Genomic DNA, 17,041 nt, shown 5'->3' with positions numbered 1-17,041 from the left:
TACCAATACCGCATATGTTGGTGACTGAGGGAAGGAGAGAGAGAGAGAGAGAGAAAGAGGGTATCCGCTCACTATACGCAAATGTTACAAAATAGAACTACTACGTTGGCAACGAGGTTCTCCCCAACTTCTGCGTAGGGGGGAAGCGTAACGAGGCTCTAAGAAGGAGGGAACAACAATAAACATACCCTTATTCTGAAGAAAACCTCAGAAAAACGCGCGCGCGCGCAACCTCCTTCCAAAAGACGGATGCGCGGCGACGCGCGGTTGTGACCTCGGTGCCTCCATAGTGGCGAGATACCGGGGTAAACACGCAAACCAGACAAAAAGTAGGCAAAATAGTAAGGCAAAAGGTTAGACATAGAAAAGATTGCGTACAGAGGAGAAGCAAACAAGCAGCCGATATTAAGCTGTGTGCGGTGGAACGGGGGGGGGGGGGGGGGGGGGGGGGGGGTCTCCCCGTTCGCGAGCCTTGAGAGGCAACATTTGTAACGCGGACGGGGCCAGATTGAAAGAGGGAGAGAGAGAGAGTAGAATCCGCGCCACCTGTCGTCACACAAAACACTTCAGATTGCGAATACGTACTACGTTTGCGTTCGCGGTGTATTACTTTGCGCGAGTTTCGCGCTGACGTGCAAACGTGAGCGAAAAATTGTGTTCGCGACTTATCTTCGGCGTGCAGCGAAAAAATAAAAAAAGAAGAGAAAAGGAAAGGAAAGGAAAGGAAAAGAAAGAAAATGTAATAATAATAAACGACAAGACGGAATATTTTCGAAGTTGGTGTCTTCAACATTCGCGAAGAACACTCCCCGCGAAAAGTAAGACTACATACAGGGAGTTGTTTGTTAAACAGTAAATTTTCGCGGACTACAAACTGAGAAGAAATCAGTCGGTCTTATGAGCGAACCTTTTGAATATCATTGCAAAGGCTCTGATTAAGAAACTGTATATTCACACGAGCGACATCTTCACGGAAGATTCTAGTGGAAGAAAAAAGCGAAAACGGCGCTCACAGAGACGAAGTTCCGTCCCGTGCTATGTTGAGCACTCACACGGCGTGGAATATCGGGAGTGGCGTAGTGCGCACTTAGCAGACGACACTTAGCAGACGACACCTTTCGGCGTCTTTCCTGTCGTCTGCTACGGAATATCTTGTGGCTGTGTCGCAGGATATTCCCCACGGTTAGCAGTGTACGTTGGACGTTGAACGCTCGCGCTATGACGTTTTTCGCGTCTCCTGCTTCAGCGAGGAATGTCGCTCGTGTGAATACACGGATAAGGACCTCTTCCGATATAACAGATGACAAACTCGCATCTTAACTGAGAAGTAACGCGCTATACGAAACTGAGCCTCGATAAGAACGACACAACTGAAATAAAGATGTCGTATAGCACCAAATGCGCCGATCGGGCAGCATGCCAGTATATATGTCTGTCCGATATTTTTACTTTGTATCGTTTCACTTGCATAATGGCCGCACTTACTCATACGAGGGCGTATATACTCGTGTGCCGTCAACGGCAACACCACGCACTACGTTCTTGCGACACAGAAAAAAAAAGGAAAAAGAAACGTTCACACATGAGAGGTCCGATGCTAAGCAGTTTCACTCAGTTTCTGATGCCGATGATTATTCATTTCTTTCTTCTGTATTCAAGACCGACAGCAGCCGAAGGTTAAAACAGCACCATGGTGCAAGGTCAATAGCATATGCTAGTAGACACTCCTGCAACACACAACTAACAAAGAAAGTAAAGTATTAAACAACATTTAAATGTTTTGATGTGGCCAGTACACGCCGCCCTAACTTTGTGACAAAACAAGTACTATTTTTCGCGTCAAGTGGTATAGGGAATTCCACAATCTCGATTGCAATATACAAATTTTTTTGCTTATTACAAAATATAATAATGTAAAGCAACGCTTCGGTTGCTTCTTATACACTTTCAGAATATACAATTGTAGTAGGGCAGGTTTTGTCGTTAGAACGAAATAGACAAGCAAGGTACATCCTTCACGAATAAGGTCGGGAAAAGATAAAATACTAACATTACGGCTATTAGAGAAAGTTATTAATCTAACAGCCCTCTTTCGTTAGCATCATCGGCTCATTTTGTTTATCACCATCTGTACATCCATTCCCACGGGATGCTTCGGAGTGACGTCTGGTATGCAAAGCATACTGTGTAAGGTGCCATTGAGTGTAGCTAGTCTGGGAACAGGGTCGACCTCGTACGGCGACTGCCGAAGGGAATCGGCACTTAAAATGCGCAACTTCAAGAGGAGGTCTTGCGCAGGTGAGTGCGGACGAACTCTCGACGTCGACCTTGTCGACCTTGTTGTGCACACAAGCGGCTTTGTTCGCGGCTTCACGCTGTAGCAGACGCAGGCGACCGAAACCGAAACCAATGTTGCATCCAATGAGCTGAGCTCAGTCGGAACGACGCCAGCCTTGCGACTGTCTCAAAACTTCGCCCGACTATTATAACTCACTTGAAAGGAGTTTATACTTCCGCAAAAAAAATCCCGCGCTAAAGTAAAGCATTGTACCAAGTATATATTCGCGAAAAGGGAAGCTTTTTCTTCTGAAGTTTCTTCTAAGACGATAATAATAATAAATAAATAAATAAATAATAATAATAATAATAATAATAATAATAGTAAATTGGGGCGTAATTAGTTTCCAGTACCCTGGACTGCAATTACACCCTATTTTAGTCCCCTGATTCTGAAGTTTACTCTCCAGTCCTGCAAATACGTATACCATGCAAGATTCACAAACAGGCTCTGAGACACTTTTTTTTTTTAGATTCCTTATGAGATTCCCGCGATACAACTGTGGTTATGAGCGTAGTACAGACGTGGACAGATGGAGAGAGGACAACAACAGGAAGGAGTTGTGAACAGGGTGGCTAGTATGCGTCCTGGGCAGACTTCAGGGGAAAGTGTGCCGACATTCGTTCGGAAAGTTTGCAGGAAAACCCCAGACAGCACAGCGGGTGCGGGGACTGGAACCCGCGGAGCTGGCGGAAGAAAATATCAAGGCGCCTGCCGCTCTACAAAGCGGTTCAAGTAAACGTGGCCCTAAATAAGGTTGGAAACAGCGCGTCTCTTGAAAACGGCAAGCATGAAACTCTGTGAAAGACATGACATTTAGTGTCACCCACTGGGGGTTCATAATATTCCCACCGACAGATACACTGTCACGAAAAAAACATCGAGTCACGCGTACGATAGGACGCCATCCTCCTGTATGAATGGAATCCGACAACAAGAGCTATCAACGAAAGCTTGTAACAGCAAAGTTAAACGGTCTGACCTATAGGTATCGGAATGCCAGGACGGCGCATCTACACGCCTGCACATAGCTACCGGAAGTCAGCTGAGCCGACAACAACTGGTCCCGGAAGTTGTCGCACTCTGACAATGCGACACGCGACTGAAAAATTCGGAAAATGTGCTATACCGATACCAGGGGTTAAACGTCAAGCCGATCATTTCAATTCAAACTTCCTTCTCTTATACCATCGTGAGGACATTTATGACGTCACTAAACTATGCCGTAACGACCAATATAGTCCTGCATTCGAGCACAAAAACCTATCGACTGCCCTATAAGCTTGAACAACCACTGGGGAAAATTAATTCCTGCGCAGATTTCAAAAAGTTCATCGCAACGGGACAGCCCTACCATTGACGGAAGGATCATCATTTCCGAACCAAATTCACCAGCTTGCTTCACCACTTGACCCCTGTTTGCTAGACGGGTAGGAACCCCCCCCCCCCCCCCCAAACGCAAATATCCCAGAAGCACGCGTCAAAGGATCCACCGGTGAATGAGACAGACCTGATCAGGGGAGATAGACTCGTGTTCCGTTTAACACACAGGGGCATCAACACACACATCAGCACGGGTGATGGGTCATGCGCCATCATGCGCCGGGCTTGACCGCCGCCACGCGCCGGGCATCTGTTTTTTCCCGTTTTCCCCCTCTGGCCAAGCAGATGGGCGGAAGCGTTGACCCCACAGGGTGCATACACCGCTCTTTCTTTCGAAACTTTTGAGAAATTTTGCGGAGAGGGAGAGTCTAGAACAGTAGAAGACAATGCAGACTCTGATTTGTGATTTACGAACGGCAGTACTATATTCTCTCAACAAGAGCTCGCACTGGCGCAAGATCTACTACGAAGTGGCTCCAAAGTACGCGTCTCGGAATATTTAGAAACAAAACATTTTTTTTTCTCCAGCTTTCCTTGAAAACTCTACAAATCTTTGGCGAAAGCGCTCGACAATTACCTTATTTTCCGGAGTATCAGAGTATAACGCGTGTTACGCATTGTAAAAAAGTGTCGCAGTGCGTGCCATACAATTACGTCGGAGTTTTTCGCAGAGCGGCTGTTTCTAAGGGGACGCCGTGCATCCTCTAGCCTCGCGCCTTGGTCCAGCCGCTTGATATCGCCGCGGAAAAGGTGGGCAGGAGTACACGAAGGGCAGACAGAGGCATCGTACGCTGAAGGTGCGAGGTGGGCGCACGGGGTGCAGTCGAGGTGAAACTAAGGGGACCGGCGTATTTGAGAAGGAAAACGAGACAGAGAATGGGGACGAGCATCGAATACAACTAACACCGACTCTAAACACTGTGCCCGTGATGGAAAAGTATTCATAGTCGACGGATGGGCTTTGATTACTGCGCACACTAACAACAATGTAGCGTTCCTGTGCACTAACTGCGCCGGTATTTTCACACCCGTGGTGCGCTATGCGTCCGACATTTTGCGAAATTCCGCCAATTATCGGGAGTGCGCGTTATCCATCGGAAAATACGGAACTGGAAAGGAATGTCAAACGGCCCCAAGACAGCGACAGACATAGACGCTAAGTTTAACGGTATTGCTTCAACTTTTGGCAACGGTGCTTCCATGTCAGCAGATGCTGCGCAGCGTGGCGCCACCTGCGAGCCAGCTGGCAAAGCTCCACTTGAACGGCGGGGCTCAAGCCCTCCCCGTGATTACGCAATGCCGCAGAGTGTGGCCTAAATGTTGGGAGCAAAGAAAACGGGTGTGTGTATAAGAGAGAATAACCAAGCGCGGAATTCCAAACAAAAAATATTCTCGACACCACGCAGATCACGAGTCAGCTCGCGCGAGCAGACGACACCTGTAGCTGTGCCATCGCGCAGTTTGTATTCTTGCTGTAGCAGACGACAATGTCGGCGGAAGCCAACGTGGATACTTTCGGTTTTGCTAGAATTGCGACCACGGTGCGGTTGCGACTCTCATTATTAAAGTTGGTTCGTTGATGGTTCCTGGCCTTTTTTTTTTTTTCTTGTTTTCCAGTACAGTCGAACTTCAAAGCTATGGCACGCTCGCAACAATAACAACTTCCAGTAACTTCGCCAAAGGCTTCTATACGTCCACATTACATTAGAGCTTTCTTTATCCTCGTAAAACGGAGCATTTTGAATCTCTCGTTTGTTCATCCCACAAAATCTTGGTGCAGAATCCTGACGGCGTTACGGTTCCGGTTGTCAGAAGAATAGCAGTTCTCGGTTCGGCGGAGACTCAGCCAAGAAAGACACGCAATGCGCGGTCCACGACGGCTGCACAAAAGGGTAGTCGTAAGAGGCAGACGACACGTAAGGAACGGAGAGGAAGGTCGCAGACGTTGAGTTTATTTCTATCCTTCGTTACGATGCCACACAGACAGATTGCGACGGCTTTAGTGATGTTGGGGGCAGTGGATGGCATTTAGCACATCGTGTTTCAACGACTCTTATAAAAAGGACAAAAATAGCGAGAATGGGGTGAAGAGACGAGAAAAAAAAGTGTTCGTCATCGATGACGGAAAGGCGGAAGCGTCTCGACTTGGCGTTCTGGTGACTCACGGGGGGCAACATCCTGCTTAGGACCACACACTGTTGCCAGACATGGTGTGAGAAATGCTCGTTTTACTTGGGTGGCGTGACAAGTTTGCTATCACTTAGCAGTACCAATGAACATAGTTACCTGTTCCAGGACGCCTCGAATTGCGACCACGTGATGTTGTCACGTGATATGTTCACACGAACAGTCCTACGGAGATGCAGGTAATCTCATCGTTATTATTACGCTACTGCACCTCCATCGCAAAGCGAAAGTGACTCTGGCGACCCTCAAAGGCCTCCACGGTGTACCTATAAGATGGGAGTGCTATTAAATTTACGCCCTATCAAAGAGTCCACTCAAAAGGGGCCCGACCAGCAGCAGCAGCACTTGACCGTTGCACGTGAATTCGCCCGAAACAGGATCCGACACCCGATGAAAGAGGCAACCACACCTTGGACGAGAGAAAATTCCCGGAACTCGCGCTCCATGCAAGCATCATCTCCGTGATCGAGACAAGGTCTTCAAGACCCGTCAATCTCTCCGCATGCAGAGCGGCCCACATCAAAAGCACGCTGTGGTCATACTTCACCGAGCACAGAGAGAGCAATCTGAATGTCAGTAGCGCGGAGCTGTTTAACAACTTGGTCGGATAAGAAAAGAGACAAAAGCAAACAGGCCGGACAACAAGGTGGACCACCCAAACAGACAGTGTGGATATAAAGCGATCACGGAAGGCATCCTGGTTGCGGCCGCCGCCAGAGGGAGCAGCGATCATTAGAAACGCCCACGCCACGGACTTCACTTTCGTTTTGCCCAAATAAGTTGCCTCGCCGCTCTCCTTTCGCTAAGATTAAGATGCAAACTTGAGGCCTTTTGTTATCGAGTGCATCCGTCTACTTGGTTTATTTATCGGAAGTACAAAATAACGCCTTTACGAGGGTGTTGTGTACGCTTGGTCACACAACTTCGAAACATGTTTCGTCGAGCATCACATACATTAACGCGCTCGAACACAACAAAACATCTGAACGAGAACCTCTGGATCCGCCCTGGGCAAAGTGAAATCTTATGTTAACTATGTGATATGAACATTTTCGCCGTACATGTTCTGATATAGGAGGCGCGGATGGAGATGGCTTCAGCAGGGGGACCTGCGGTCTGAATGTATTCGTAGCTGCAGACAGAAAATAAATAGAAAATAACTGAAATAAAACAGCAAAAGAGCAAGTAGTCTATGTCGCTCAGGGTTATCAAATCCATTGAGCACGACGAATTTGTCTCAATGCCGGATCGGCGTAATTATTTACGAGCGCCGAAAATAGTTGTATATAAGGAATGCTCGAAATTCGCAATTCTTTTCATGTAACTGACACTTATTGTAAATCGCATTAAATTTGTAGTGAGCATGTTTTTAACTCGTTATTTCAAGTATACTTTCCAGATAGAGTTTCGATTATTTGTGCTACTTTCACAACGCATCGTCCATTTTGAAGAGTTATTTTAATTTTATTTATGTTATTTTCATTTCAATTGCAAGTCACATCTCACGCGAGAAAGAAAAAAAAGTCACGGGGACGTGGGTGACGGCAGCAGTGGGTGGCATAGATACACCTATGCGTCCCACAGAAAAAACCGCGACAGTGAACAGCACAAATGCGACACAGACCTGGGCCCGTGGCGACCCTTTGGCGGCTTCTATTTCCCTCTCCCACCCTCTCTTTCTCTGGCGCGAGTAGCGACAGTGTCTGGCTGCCATTTCGGGGGTCTTTCATCCCTTTAAAAAAAATAAAAAAATCATCTTCTGCCTCGTTTTGGTCACGATATGTCAAGAATGTACCGCGTACGAAACTTTCGTTTTTTCTGTTCTGTGTCAACGCTATATACAGGGTGTCCACGCTAAGTGTGAACAGATTTTTTAAAAATGTGTCAATCACTTTTTCCGAGATGAAATCAATTGCAATATAGCATATGCTGAAGGGCACTCCCTAGGGGGCATTAACAGTCTCCTAAGGCAATGTCTTAATTAACTTTCATGGCGTTCCTTCACGAATTTTTTGCGGACGATCTAACGAACGGATTTTTGTTCTGAAAACGGCTTTGGTATCTGGTGACCGAAGAGATCAGATGTTCTCATTGGAGCAACTTCGTAGGTTTTATAATTAAAAAGTTAATTATTGAAAGTTAATTAAGACATTGCCTTAGGAGTCTGTTAATGCCCCCCTAGGGAGTGCCCTTCAGCATATGCTATATTGCAATAGATTTCATCTCGGAAAAAGTGATTGATATATTTTTAAAAAATCTGTTCACACTTAGCGTGGACACCCTGTACATACGCGAACAGATAGTGGAAGGACTGCAGCAAAGAACGGGAGACAGGAAGGTTCGCGTCTAAGGCCGACTTCGAGGGGATGTAACGTGCCCATATCCGCAACCGACCCCAATACGAAGCGTATATGTAGTTGTATAACCAGACGGGATAGACATGCAGCACATGTACGGATATAAACATTACGACATCTACGCGCGATATATTCGTACGGATGAGGATTTGAAAGTAGCTCTCACTTTCTTTGCAGACTCAGAATTACTCGAATATATTCGGTTCGGAAGAAGCTCGATTCGATTCGAAATTCCAATATAGAACTCCGTATTCGATTCGAAAATCGTACAGAATACATAAGAATCATTCGGTGCGGTATTCGGAAAATTCGAATAACCGCACATGCCTTTACTGACAAGTATAAAGAAAAACCGCATCGTGCACGTTGAACAAAACGTCATTGGACCCCCGTGGTTTTCGGGTTGTATGTGTTCTTTTTTTTAAATGGGGATTAGGAAATAGATTTATTGACTGATTATGAAAAAGAAAATAATAAATGGAGAGATTTGCAAAACAGTAGGTTTTGTGTTAGAACCTGTAGAATAGGGTAAAATCTGCTGATGCCATATGAAAACAGATTTTCGGCCGAAAAATTTCTGCTAAATTTCTCGCTAAAGAGTGCCAAGAAGAACACACGATATGGCTAATGCAAAGCATATGCCACGCGTGCCTACATAAATATCCCAGTATTGTGCGACCTTTCGAGTTTTACCCGATTTTTACACGACGTGAGGGCGACTACAAATCGGGGGATAAAAACGGATTTTATCGGCTTTAATCGCCCCCCCCCTCCCCAAACGCTAGGCTCTGAACGTGACATGTCATCTCTGTAAACACCTTTCACAGACAGCGAGCATTTTGATCGCGTATTAGGATATCACTTGAGCGCCGTTACGGAGGCGACCAGCAGCAGCAACACATGCTCCCACGCTGGACCGGCCAAAAAGTACACAAAGAAAGGATAATAATAATAAAAAAAGACGTACTTTCGCCTGGACCGCCAACATTTGGGTCGCGACCCCGTTGCGTGCCGTCTCAAACAATGGGCTCACGAAAACATAATAAAAATACCGCTCTTTTGTGCGCCCCGCTCGGAGACCATGCGGTAGCCCAACTCCCTCGCTCATTCCTCCGTGTTAGCGGTCAAAGGAGCACCATTGCAAAACGTTCAAATTCCGCTGCACGTTCGTGCCAAACATTCTGTAACACAACCTCAGGTGGGGGGGGGACAATTGGCGATAGGTGTCTTGCTGAGTAATTTTGACGAGAAAAGGGCCTATAAACGTACAGCCGCAATTTTCGGGACCGTTACAGGCGAAAAGGAACGCTCGTCTTTTTTTCAGCGGACAGAATGGTCGATCACACATTCCTAATTGGTGGGCTGACTTCCTTTTTTTTTTTTTGATTCCGCGTTAGCGCAGCGAAGCAACTGTGACTATAAGACGAACAGATAAGCGTACAGATGTAGACAGATGGAGAGAGGACAGCAGGAAGGAAGGAGGAGGGGCGGGGGTTAGAATGCGTCCTGGGTTGCGTCCTACGTGGTTCATGAAGGTATTTTCGTGGGAAAATGAAAGCGTTCGCTTCAAACTGTGCAATAAAGTTTCGTGCTTTATCATAGTTCACATTTCATCCCAACCTTCTGGAGCATGACAAACATGGAGATCTCAATAATAATATGCTACTGTGCGACAAGTCTTTCCGTTACGTACAATGTAACTCCCCCCCCCCCCCCCCCCCCCCAAGTTCGAGGTTAATCACTGCACAAAAGCCTGCTACTTCTACACATTCCGACGTAGATGGAAATTAAACAGGTTAATTTCCGGATAAATTGGATGCAAAAAACTTCGTAAATTTGTGCAAAATAATAGTTCACACTTCCAACTGACATCCTCTGCAACACTAGATCACAGAGACACTAAAAAAACATCCATGGATGAATTAACTAGAACAGCCCCCCCCCTTGGTATTCCTACGTCATCACTTACAATGATGATACTGCACAAACTATTTCAAGTTAAACAGTGCAATACACACCACAGAGAAAGCATCGCAGGCGACAACGTCTCACGACACACACAGTGGACAAGGAGCATGCGGTCCGAGAGGAATGAAACCAACAGGCTTTGAAAATTTAAAAAAAAAATCCGATCTGTGCATGCAGCTAAAAATTTTTGTGCAAGCTCACCAGTCAATGCCATTGACAAGAAGCAGAGGAGGTTCCTATCCCAGGCTGGGACATGGTTCAGCAGCTTTGGGTTCACTACTTGTCCAACATTGTTGAAGGTGAGTAGGTATACAAACTACAAAAGGATAGAATAGGGAGTCAGGGTTTAACGGGTACTGAACTTTAGTCTAAAATGACAGCAGTATAAGGTAATGTAGAAATATTTGACCTATGGGACATATGGTTCACTGTGGGCATGTTGCACCGAAAACATAAACGAGCAGCAGTGCAAGTTAATTTCGGAGGAGAGAAAAAAAAAAAAAAAAAAACTAAACAAAAAGAAACAGCAATAACGTTTCTGGTTTGCAAACTTGAAACATCGCGGGCAAACAAATGGCTGAAAATTTAGCTTCAGCTGCTCCTCAACCTGGTACTTTTCGTCCATCTTATATTTCATTATTTATTATTATTATTATTATTTTTTTCAGGTGTTAATGCTGGTGACTTGTTACTTCCAAGTTTAACAAGCATGATTGTTCGTCATTTCGAGCTCCGCAAATGAATGGTTTGTTTATTGCATCTTACCCTGTCTCGTAAAAAGAAGAAAAAGAAAACAAAAAAACGTAGCAACACTATCAAGCCAATGCTAGGCAGAGCTAAATTGCAATCTCCTCAGAAGGGGTTCAGAAAAACGGACAAACCGAAAGTAGCTGAAGGGCCAATGAACGCGTGACATTTACGTCTGCTACACAGTGCTCACGAAGCTGTACGGGATTTGACGGATGACTTTTACACAACTGCGCCTGTTGACAACGAACAGTATCGTTGACAGCTGCCTCGGGCTAACCTTCATCAGCGACATCTGATCGTCCCAGTGACTCGACTGCATACAGAAACTAAGTTTCGTGTAAAACAAGAACTCAAGATTTGTCGCGAAAAGCTTCTCTTTCGAACACTTAGGCTTACAAATACTATCGCTGTTGCAGATTGCATGCAACCCGTAGGAGTGATGTATACAACACAGCAGTTCATATAACTATCTTATGTATCTTGAACTTGCGGCACCGGCAGTTTTGAAGGAACAGGCAAGCGCAGGCATGAACTCTGCGAAAGCTAGAAACCATCTAAGCCTTGAGACAGGTGTTGCAAAACATCGACATTACTAAAGAACGACGGCTTACCTGTTAGGTATCACACTTCAGCACACTATGTCACTAGTAAATGTATATTTTTTCGTCGAAATTTTATCGAAATGTGTTCAATAAACACAGCAAATCATCGAAACATGCGAAACAAGCTCGTCGACACAACATCACAAAACGCCATATTGCTTTTCTTACGCCAACCGGTGCGCCATCTTCTGACAGGTAGTAAAGGCAAAAGTCACTTCGTAATCTAACACGACCTGTTACAATTTCATGAAAAGCGTAAAGGCTTCTCAATTTATCAGTTCAGTGTATTAAAGCCGCAATTATTGTTGTATCAACTATATATAAGAAAATGCTATGTAGTTGAAACCGAAACCAAAACCGGCGTACACTGGCGGCAATGCAGATCAGAAATACGGCAAGGAGAAATAGTGTACGCGATATCTACAAATTAAATAGCACTAGAAAAGTACATCGCCCAAGGAAGTTTACTTGGCATGCCTACGAATCTTTTCCACTTGAATTATGAGCATTCTTCAAGCCGGCATTAGGCCCTTAGGGCCCAAACAGGGTGTGTCTCAAGCCAACTCAACCGTACACTGAGCTCGTTTGTGCACAAATTCTAGAATGTTTACATTAAGAAGAAGAACAAGGACATTACTCAACAATTCAACATGTTTATTGGAACAAGCGGCGGTATGCCAAAAAAAAAAATAAGTTAACAAAAATAAACATATAAACTAAAGAAAAATTAACGGCGCACTACAACTCATAGTTCTTGTCACATCTACAAGCAGACCTCTGAGCATCTTTAAACGCTTTGCAACCTAGATACTGACTGCCTGCGTGAAACACCTTTGCAGCGGCTTTGCAACCTAGAAGGCAATGTGATCATGAGCCCAATACACAAACACTGAAAAAAAAAAAAGTGTGTGAAACACCCAGGCTCGCTTCACATACTTAAAAACAGTTCCTTGTGTTTCCCTTTCTTCTTGTGACACACGTCATCTAGGCAATGCCGAAAATCAGTGTCGCATTTGTCCTTTTTTGTGAGACACGTTCCATAGCAGATGTCGTGCTGGTTACAGCAGTGGTTCATCTCCTTGTGAGGCAGTTCATCAGGTCGCAGCTGAAGCAGAATGATAACAAATAATCGATCCATTATAATGACACGTTAACTTGAACCAAATGCACTTTAACGAAGTTTGCTGTTGCTGTGTAGCTACAGTATTTGTAGTGGAATACCTTGAGTGTACTAACAAAAATCAAAAATCTGATTTTCCATTTTTATCAAGAAAACAGAAAGAGAAGCAATCTCCACTTGTTGCCAACCATTGACAGAAGTCAACTCAACACCTGCTGATCTTTCTTTTTTCTTTTTTTAGAAATAGAACATGAGAAATGTAAACTGTTTACTTACATATATTTCAGCTGTTCCACAGCCGTTTGGGGTTGACTTATAGTCCAATATCTTCTTCGGTATCGAGCCTGCGTGTTTGAATGTGATGAAATTACTGCGTGTCTTGATTCGTACCGTATCAGAGATTTACTATTAAGCGAAAGATTATTTGACTGCTGATTCAAGAGTACGTATTTTAGATCAGCAGATAGAAGTCTATACGGGGTGTGCCCTGCAAGGGGTGTGATAATCCTTCCGCGTTTTACCCCACATCGATCAACATTCACGTTTCTCATTTACACTTACCATCTGGGCACTTGAAATGGCATTCCTTGTCCTCGGATTCCTTGAGCATTCCTTCCACAGCATCTACACCATAACGAAACGTTCTTATCCCTTGTTTTAAGTCGGTGAGCAGCTTATCTGCCTGCTCAGCGAAACCTCGCGCGTAGTCAAACACAGACTGCCCGGAAGCTGCCCATGTTGTCAACAGGACAATAACGGTAAATATCCGCTTCCAAGGTCTCAGCAATGTTAACTGCATGACATTAGGATGTTGACACGCACGATTGTGAAATACTCATCGTTTTTAGATACGACGTCGTCACCAAAAGCAGACTCAATTTTTTTCGCATGGCGTTGACGGCGATGGCGATGCTGCCGATGCGATGTTTTACAGCTCTGAAAGCGGGCAGCTGGAGTTCCCGGGATTTTTTCCAAGGGGGCGGGGGCTATGCGTGCAAACGGTGCAAACCCCTCACCTCTTTTTGCTGGAGGCGGACACTGCGGACTGTGCGGGTGTTCAGAGATCAATATTATCATTTCGTTACGTTATTATTTTTTTATTCCGTGCAAGCGCCGCGAAGCAACTGTGGCCATATATTATTATGACATCCGAGAAAAATCGTGACTGCCTATATGAATAAAGAGTGCGCAATTTTCACAAGTGACCTTGAAGTTTTTTTTGGGGGTAGGCCCCCCTCCCCCCCCCCCCCCCTTCTCGCTATGCCCATGTGGGCATCCTGCTTCCCTTCCCCCACTTGTACAGGTAAGAGCTGTTGAAACGAGAGATTTTCCTACACCCCCCGGGGTGGGATGAAATGGTTGCATAACAGATAAAACAACATACACGCAGGTGAGCTGGTGGATCACGTCCATGATGAGGTGCACAAAAGCTCTGGCTTTCCTCATCAATGATAGTTGTCTTAGGCAGCAATTACATCAAACTTAAACTAAAGCTGTAGGATGAAATAAATCAGAACTGCGAGTAGATTTACATGTAAGGTGATTCAGCCTATACATATACCGGGTGTTCCACATAGGTCCCCCGGCTGAATAATTTGTAAATTTGCTCTTTGGTTAAGATCGTGCGACATCGGCAATGAACCGAGTAGTGGGCATCTCATTTGCATACGCTGACTAATTAAATGAACATCCTAACTTTTAAATTTTACTTCGCACGCTTTCAGAACATCCGTTTTACGTATCGGGACCTCCAGCAAAAAATATCTTTAAAAAAAAAAGCGCATCGACACTTAGTGATTTTTCCGAGTAATTAATCGGTTTCGGTTTACATATTTCTTGCGCGGAGCAGTGCACCAATGCGCTCTTTGGATCAGCTATCCGGCTGTCAATTTCACGTTTATAGACACCAAATTGACAGCTGGATAGCTGATCCAAAGAGGCAGTACACAAGCATGGGAGACGGGTTGCAAAACACTGGGAGGAAATATCTTTACGGTAATCGTTGCTGACGCGTGCCTCAGGCTGAAATAACAAAGGCCTGCCCCCACCCCACACCCCTGCAGGGGGTGAACAGGACAAAAATGGAAACCGCTCTGAAAGGGGGGAGGGGTTTATAGCCTTCCCATTGGCCACGTCAGTAAGACAAAGAAACAGCGCAGCGACACAGGTCATTTCAATGCATAAACGGTTGCATTTATTGGATTATATCTTGGATACGAACAGTCTCTCACTGCCCCCACTGAAACACACCCATAGGTTATCAGCAACTGTTCGTATCGTGGAGGGGAGGGGGGGTCATGTTATAGAAACATTTTTTTTTATTGTATAAATATGGATATCTACACTAGAGAACAGAAAAAAAAAAAAGAAGAAAGACCACATGAAATGGCATGGACATGCACAAGTGTCGTTTCAGAGTGCTGCCGATTCGGGCACACAAATGTCTCAACCCTCGGTTCTTCGTTTTGAAGGTCAAATAAAGGTTTCGTTGCCGTCACCGGACTGATCCGTGCTGTACAGATGTAGGAACTGTTTGATATGATATTTAAAAGCACTGTGAAGAGGTCCTTTTCGTCCAACTGATCGTGTCATCTTTTATGTGTGTGTATGTATCTCCATCAGAGTTGAGCACGGACAGGTCCCCGGAGGGCCCAACATTTGCCGCGTGTCACGCGTTTAATAGGGTTGCCGTAAACTGTGCTGAAACAGAGCCAAGGCTATCGTGAGCCCAGTTAATTTTTTTTAAACTCCCCCCGTGCGTGCGATATATTTTTGGGGATATCTACCCGTTTTTTGAGAGAACTTAAAAAAAAAATCGAGCGATTTTCTCGGCTACGTTGCAAGCACCGTAAAAAACGAGAAACAAAGCTGGTAACTGCCGCGTTACATGTCTCATCACTTACTATACCATCTATTCCTAAATGTACAGATCATCTATGGCATTGCATTTCAAGAAAAAGAAAAAAGAAAAAAAAGAAGACCGTTTCCACAAATTATAGGTACAGGCGCAACATATGGCCTTTACAATTATATTACAACTTGTCAACTCCAAGGAGTGATTTTTTTTTTTTTTTTTTTTTAATTCCGTGTTAGCGCCGCGAAGCAACGAGTGATTTTTTTTACGTCTGCTCTTGGCACGTGTAGCCGAGTCTGATTCCCTGGAGTGGAGGCAGTTGCATATGAACCTTCGATAAGTTCCAAATCTGCGGACCCGTCCGTGCTCTACTCCATACCCCGTATGAAAACTAAAAAAAAAAAAAATGCACACACACAAAAACAAACAAAAAAACAAACAAGAATGCATCCATACACTACAAGAGCGCAACATCAAAAAGCTGTACAACTCTGCAAAGCAAAGGGTAAATATAAATACAAGAAATGCAGTCAGGTGGGAAAGCACAGTAATGGGGGGAGTTTGCATGAGAAGCTCACGATTTTTTTTTTTACCTCTTCTTCTTCTTATACAACCACTTTACAATATTTACAAAGGAAAGACGCATGTTCTTCTGCCAGGAACGCCGTGTTCCGGCCGAGATAGACCTCCGAGCTTCGACCCTACGTAAATGGTTGTTGGAGCGTTGGAGTAAACGCGTGTCCTACGCTCCTCTCTAGCAGGTGTGCGCTACGCCGTCGGTGCGTAGAGTTTTTTCGAGCCACGATGACGAAAACGGTTTTTGTATGTACAGGACGAGGAAAAGTATCTTGTAGTTTGTAGGAAAAAAACACTGAGGTAAAAAATTGCATGGTAAACAGTAATGTGCATCTGAACTTTGGCTAGGAGAGGGGGGGGGGGGGGGGGGGGGGAGAGAAATGTTGAAATGATTGTCGTGCCCTTTATGGGAAAGTTTGAATCCAACAGAAGCAAAGTTTGCATCCAGAACTGGTGAAAAATGAGGAGGTGAATTTTTTTTTTGCCTCGCTACGATATGCATAATACTCTGCAAAACCTCGCAATTGTTCCTTGTACCCTGTTTTTGCGTATGAACATTAAAAATTAACATTTTTTAAAGGGCACGAACCTTCCAGAACGTCCGTGAAGTATTTGTATGTAGTATCAAATTTTATGCTAGTATGGTACAGTTCACATGGAATGACACCATCCTGGTTTTGTGGTTCAGTACTTCTTCCTCGAAGCATTCACCTGGGCATGACAAGCAGTTATTGCTACCTAAAATTTGGTAACCTTCAATTTTCGTCTTACAGCTAAACGGGGAAACGGATGTTGTGAAAAAGAATAAATTTATGCTGGGAAAACTCCGCATTATTTTGCATGTTAAGCAGTCCAGGTCTTCGATCAAGTGGTAACTGCTAGTGTAATCCTAACGTCTACATTGCG

The 17,041-nt window shown here is 44.8% G+C and overlaps 2 protein-coding genes across 2 annotated transcripts in view; both read right to left on the bottom strand.

Moving 5' to 3' along the window:
- The window catches only part of LOC135368872 (protein spitz-like), a 52,324-nt gene extending 40,557 nt beyond the window's left edge, over positions 1–11,767 (bottom strand). The window contains exons 1-2 of the mRNA XM_064602418.1: positions 11,595–11,767; positions 10,435–10,549 (exon numbers count right to left, since the gene is read on the bottom strand). Of these exons, the coding sequence (XP_064458488.1) occupies positions 10,435–10,447 (13 nt within the window). The 5' untranslated portion in view covers positions 10,448–10,549; positions 11,595–11,767. The remainder of the gene's footprint in view (positions 1–10,434; positions 10,550–11,594) is intronic.
- Positions 11,768–12,222: 455 nt separating this feature from the next.
- LOC135368874 (group XIIA secretory phospholipase A2-like) lies at positions 12,223–13,562 on the bottom strand. The gene is made up of 4 exons (XM_064602419.1): positions 13,267–13,562; positions 12,982–13,049; positions 12,522–12,690; positions 12,223–12,436 (listed from the first exon to the last, which is right to left on the bottom strand). The coding sequence occupies exons 1-4, from the start codon at positions 13,502–13,504 to the stop codon at positions 12,324–12,326; spliced, it is 588 nt and encodes a 195-aa protein (XP_064458489.1). The 5' UTR covers positions 13,505–13,562; the 3' UTR covers positions 12,223–12,323.
- Positions 13,563–17,041: the final 3,479 nt, after the last annotated feature.

This window comes from Ornithodoros turicata, chromosome 9 (genome assembly GCF_037126465.1).
Source record: "Ornithodoros turicata isolate Travis chromosome 9, ASM3712646v1, whole genome shotgun sequence".
NCBI classification, from domain to species: domain Eukaryota; kingdom Metazoa; phylum Arthropoda; class Arachnida; order Ixodida; family Argasidae; genus Ornithodoros; species Ornithodoros turicata.
This window is presented reverse-complemented; position numbering and strand designations above follow the sequence as displayed.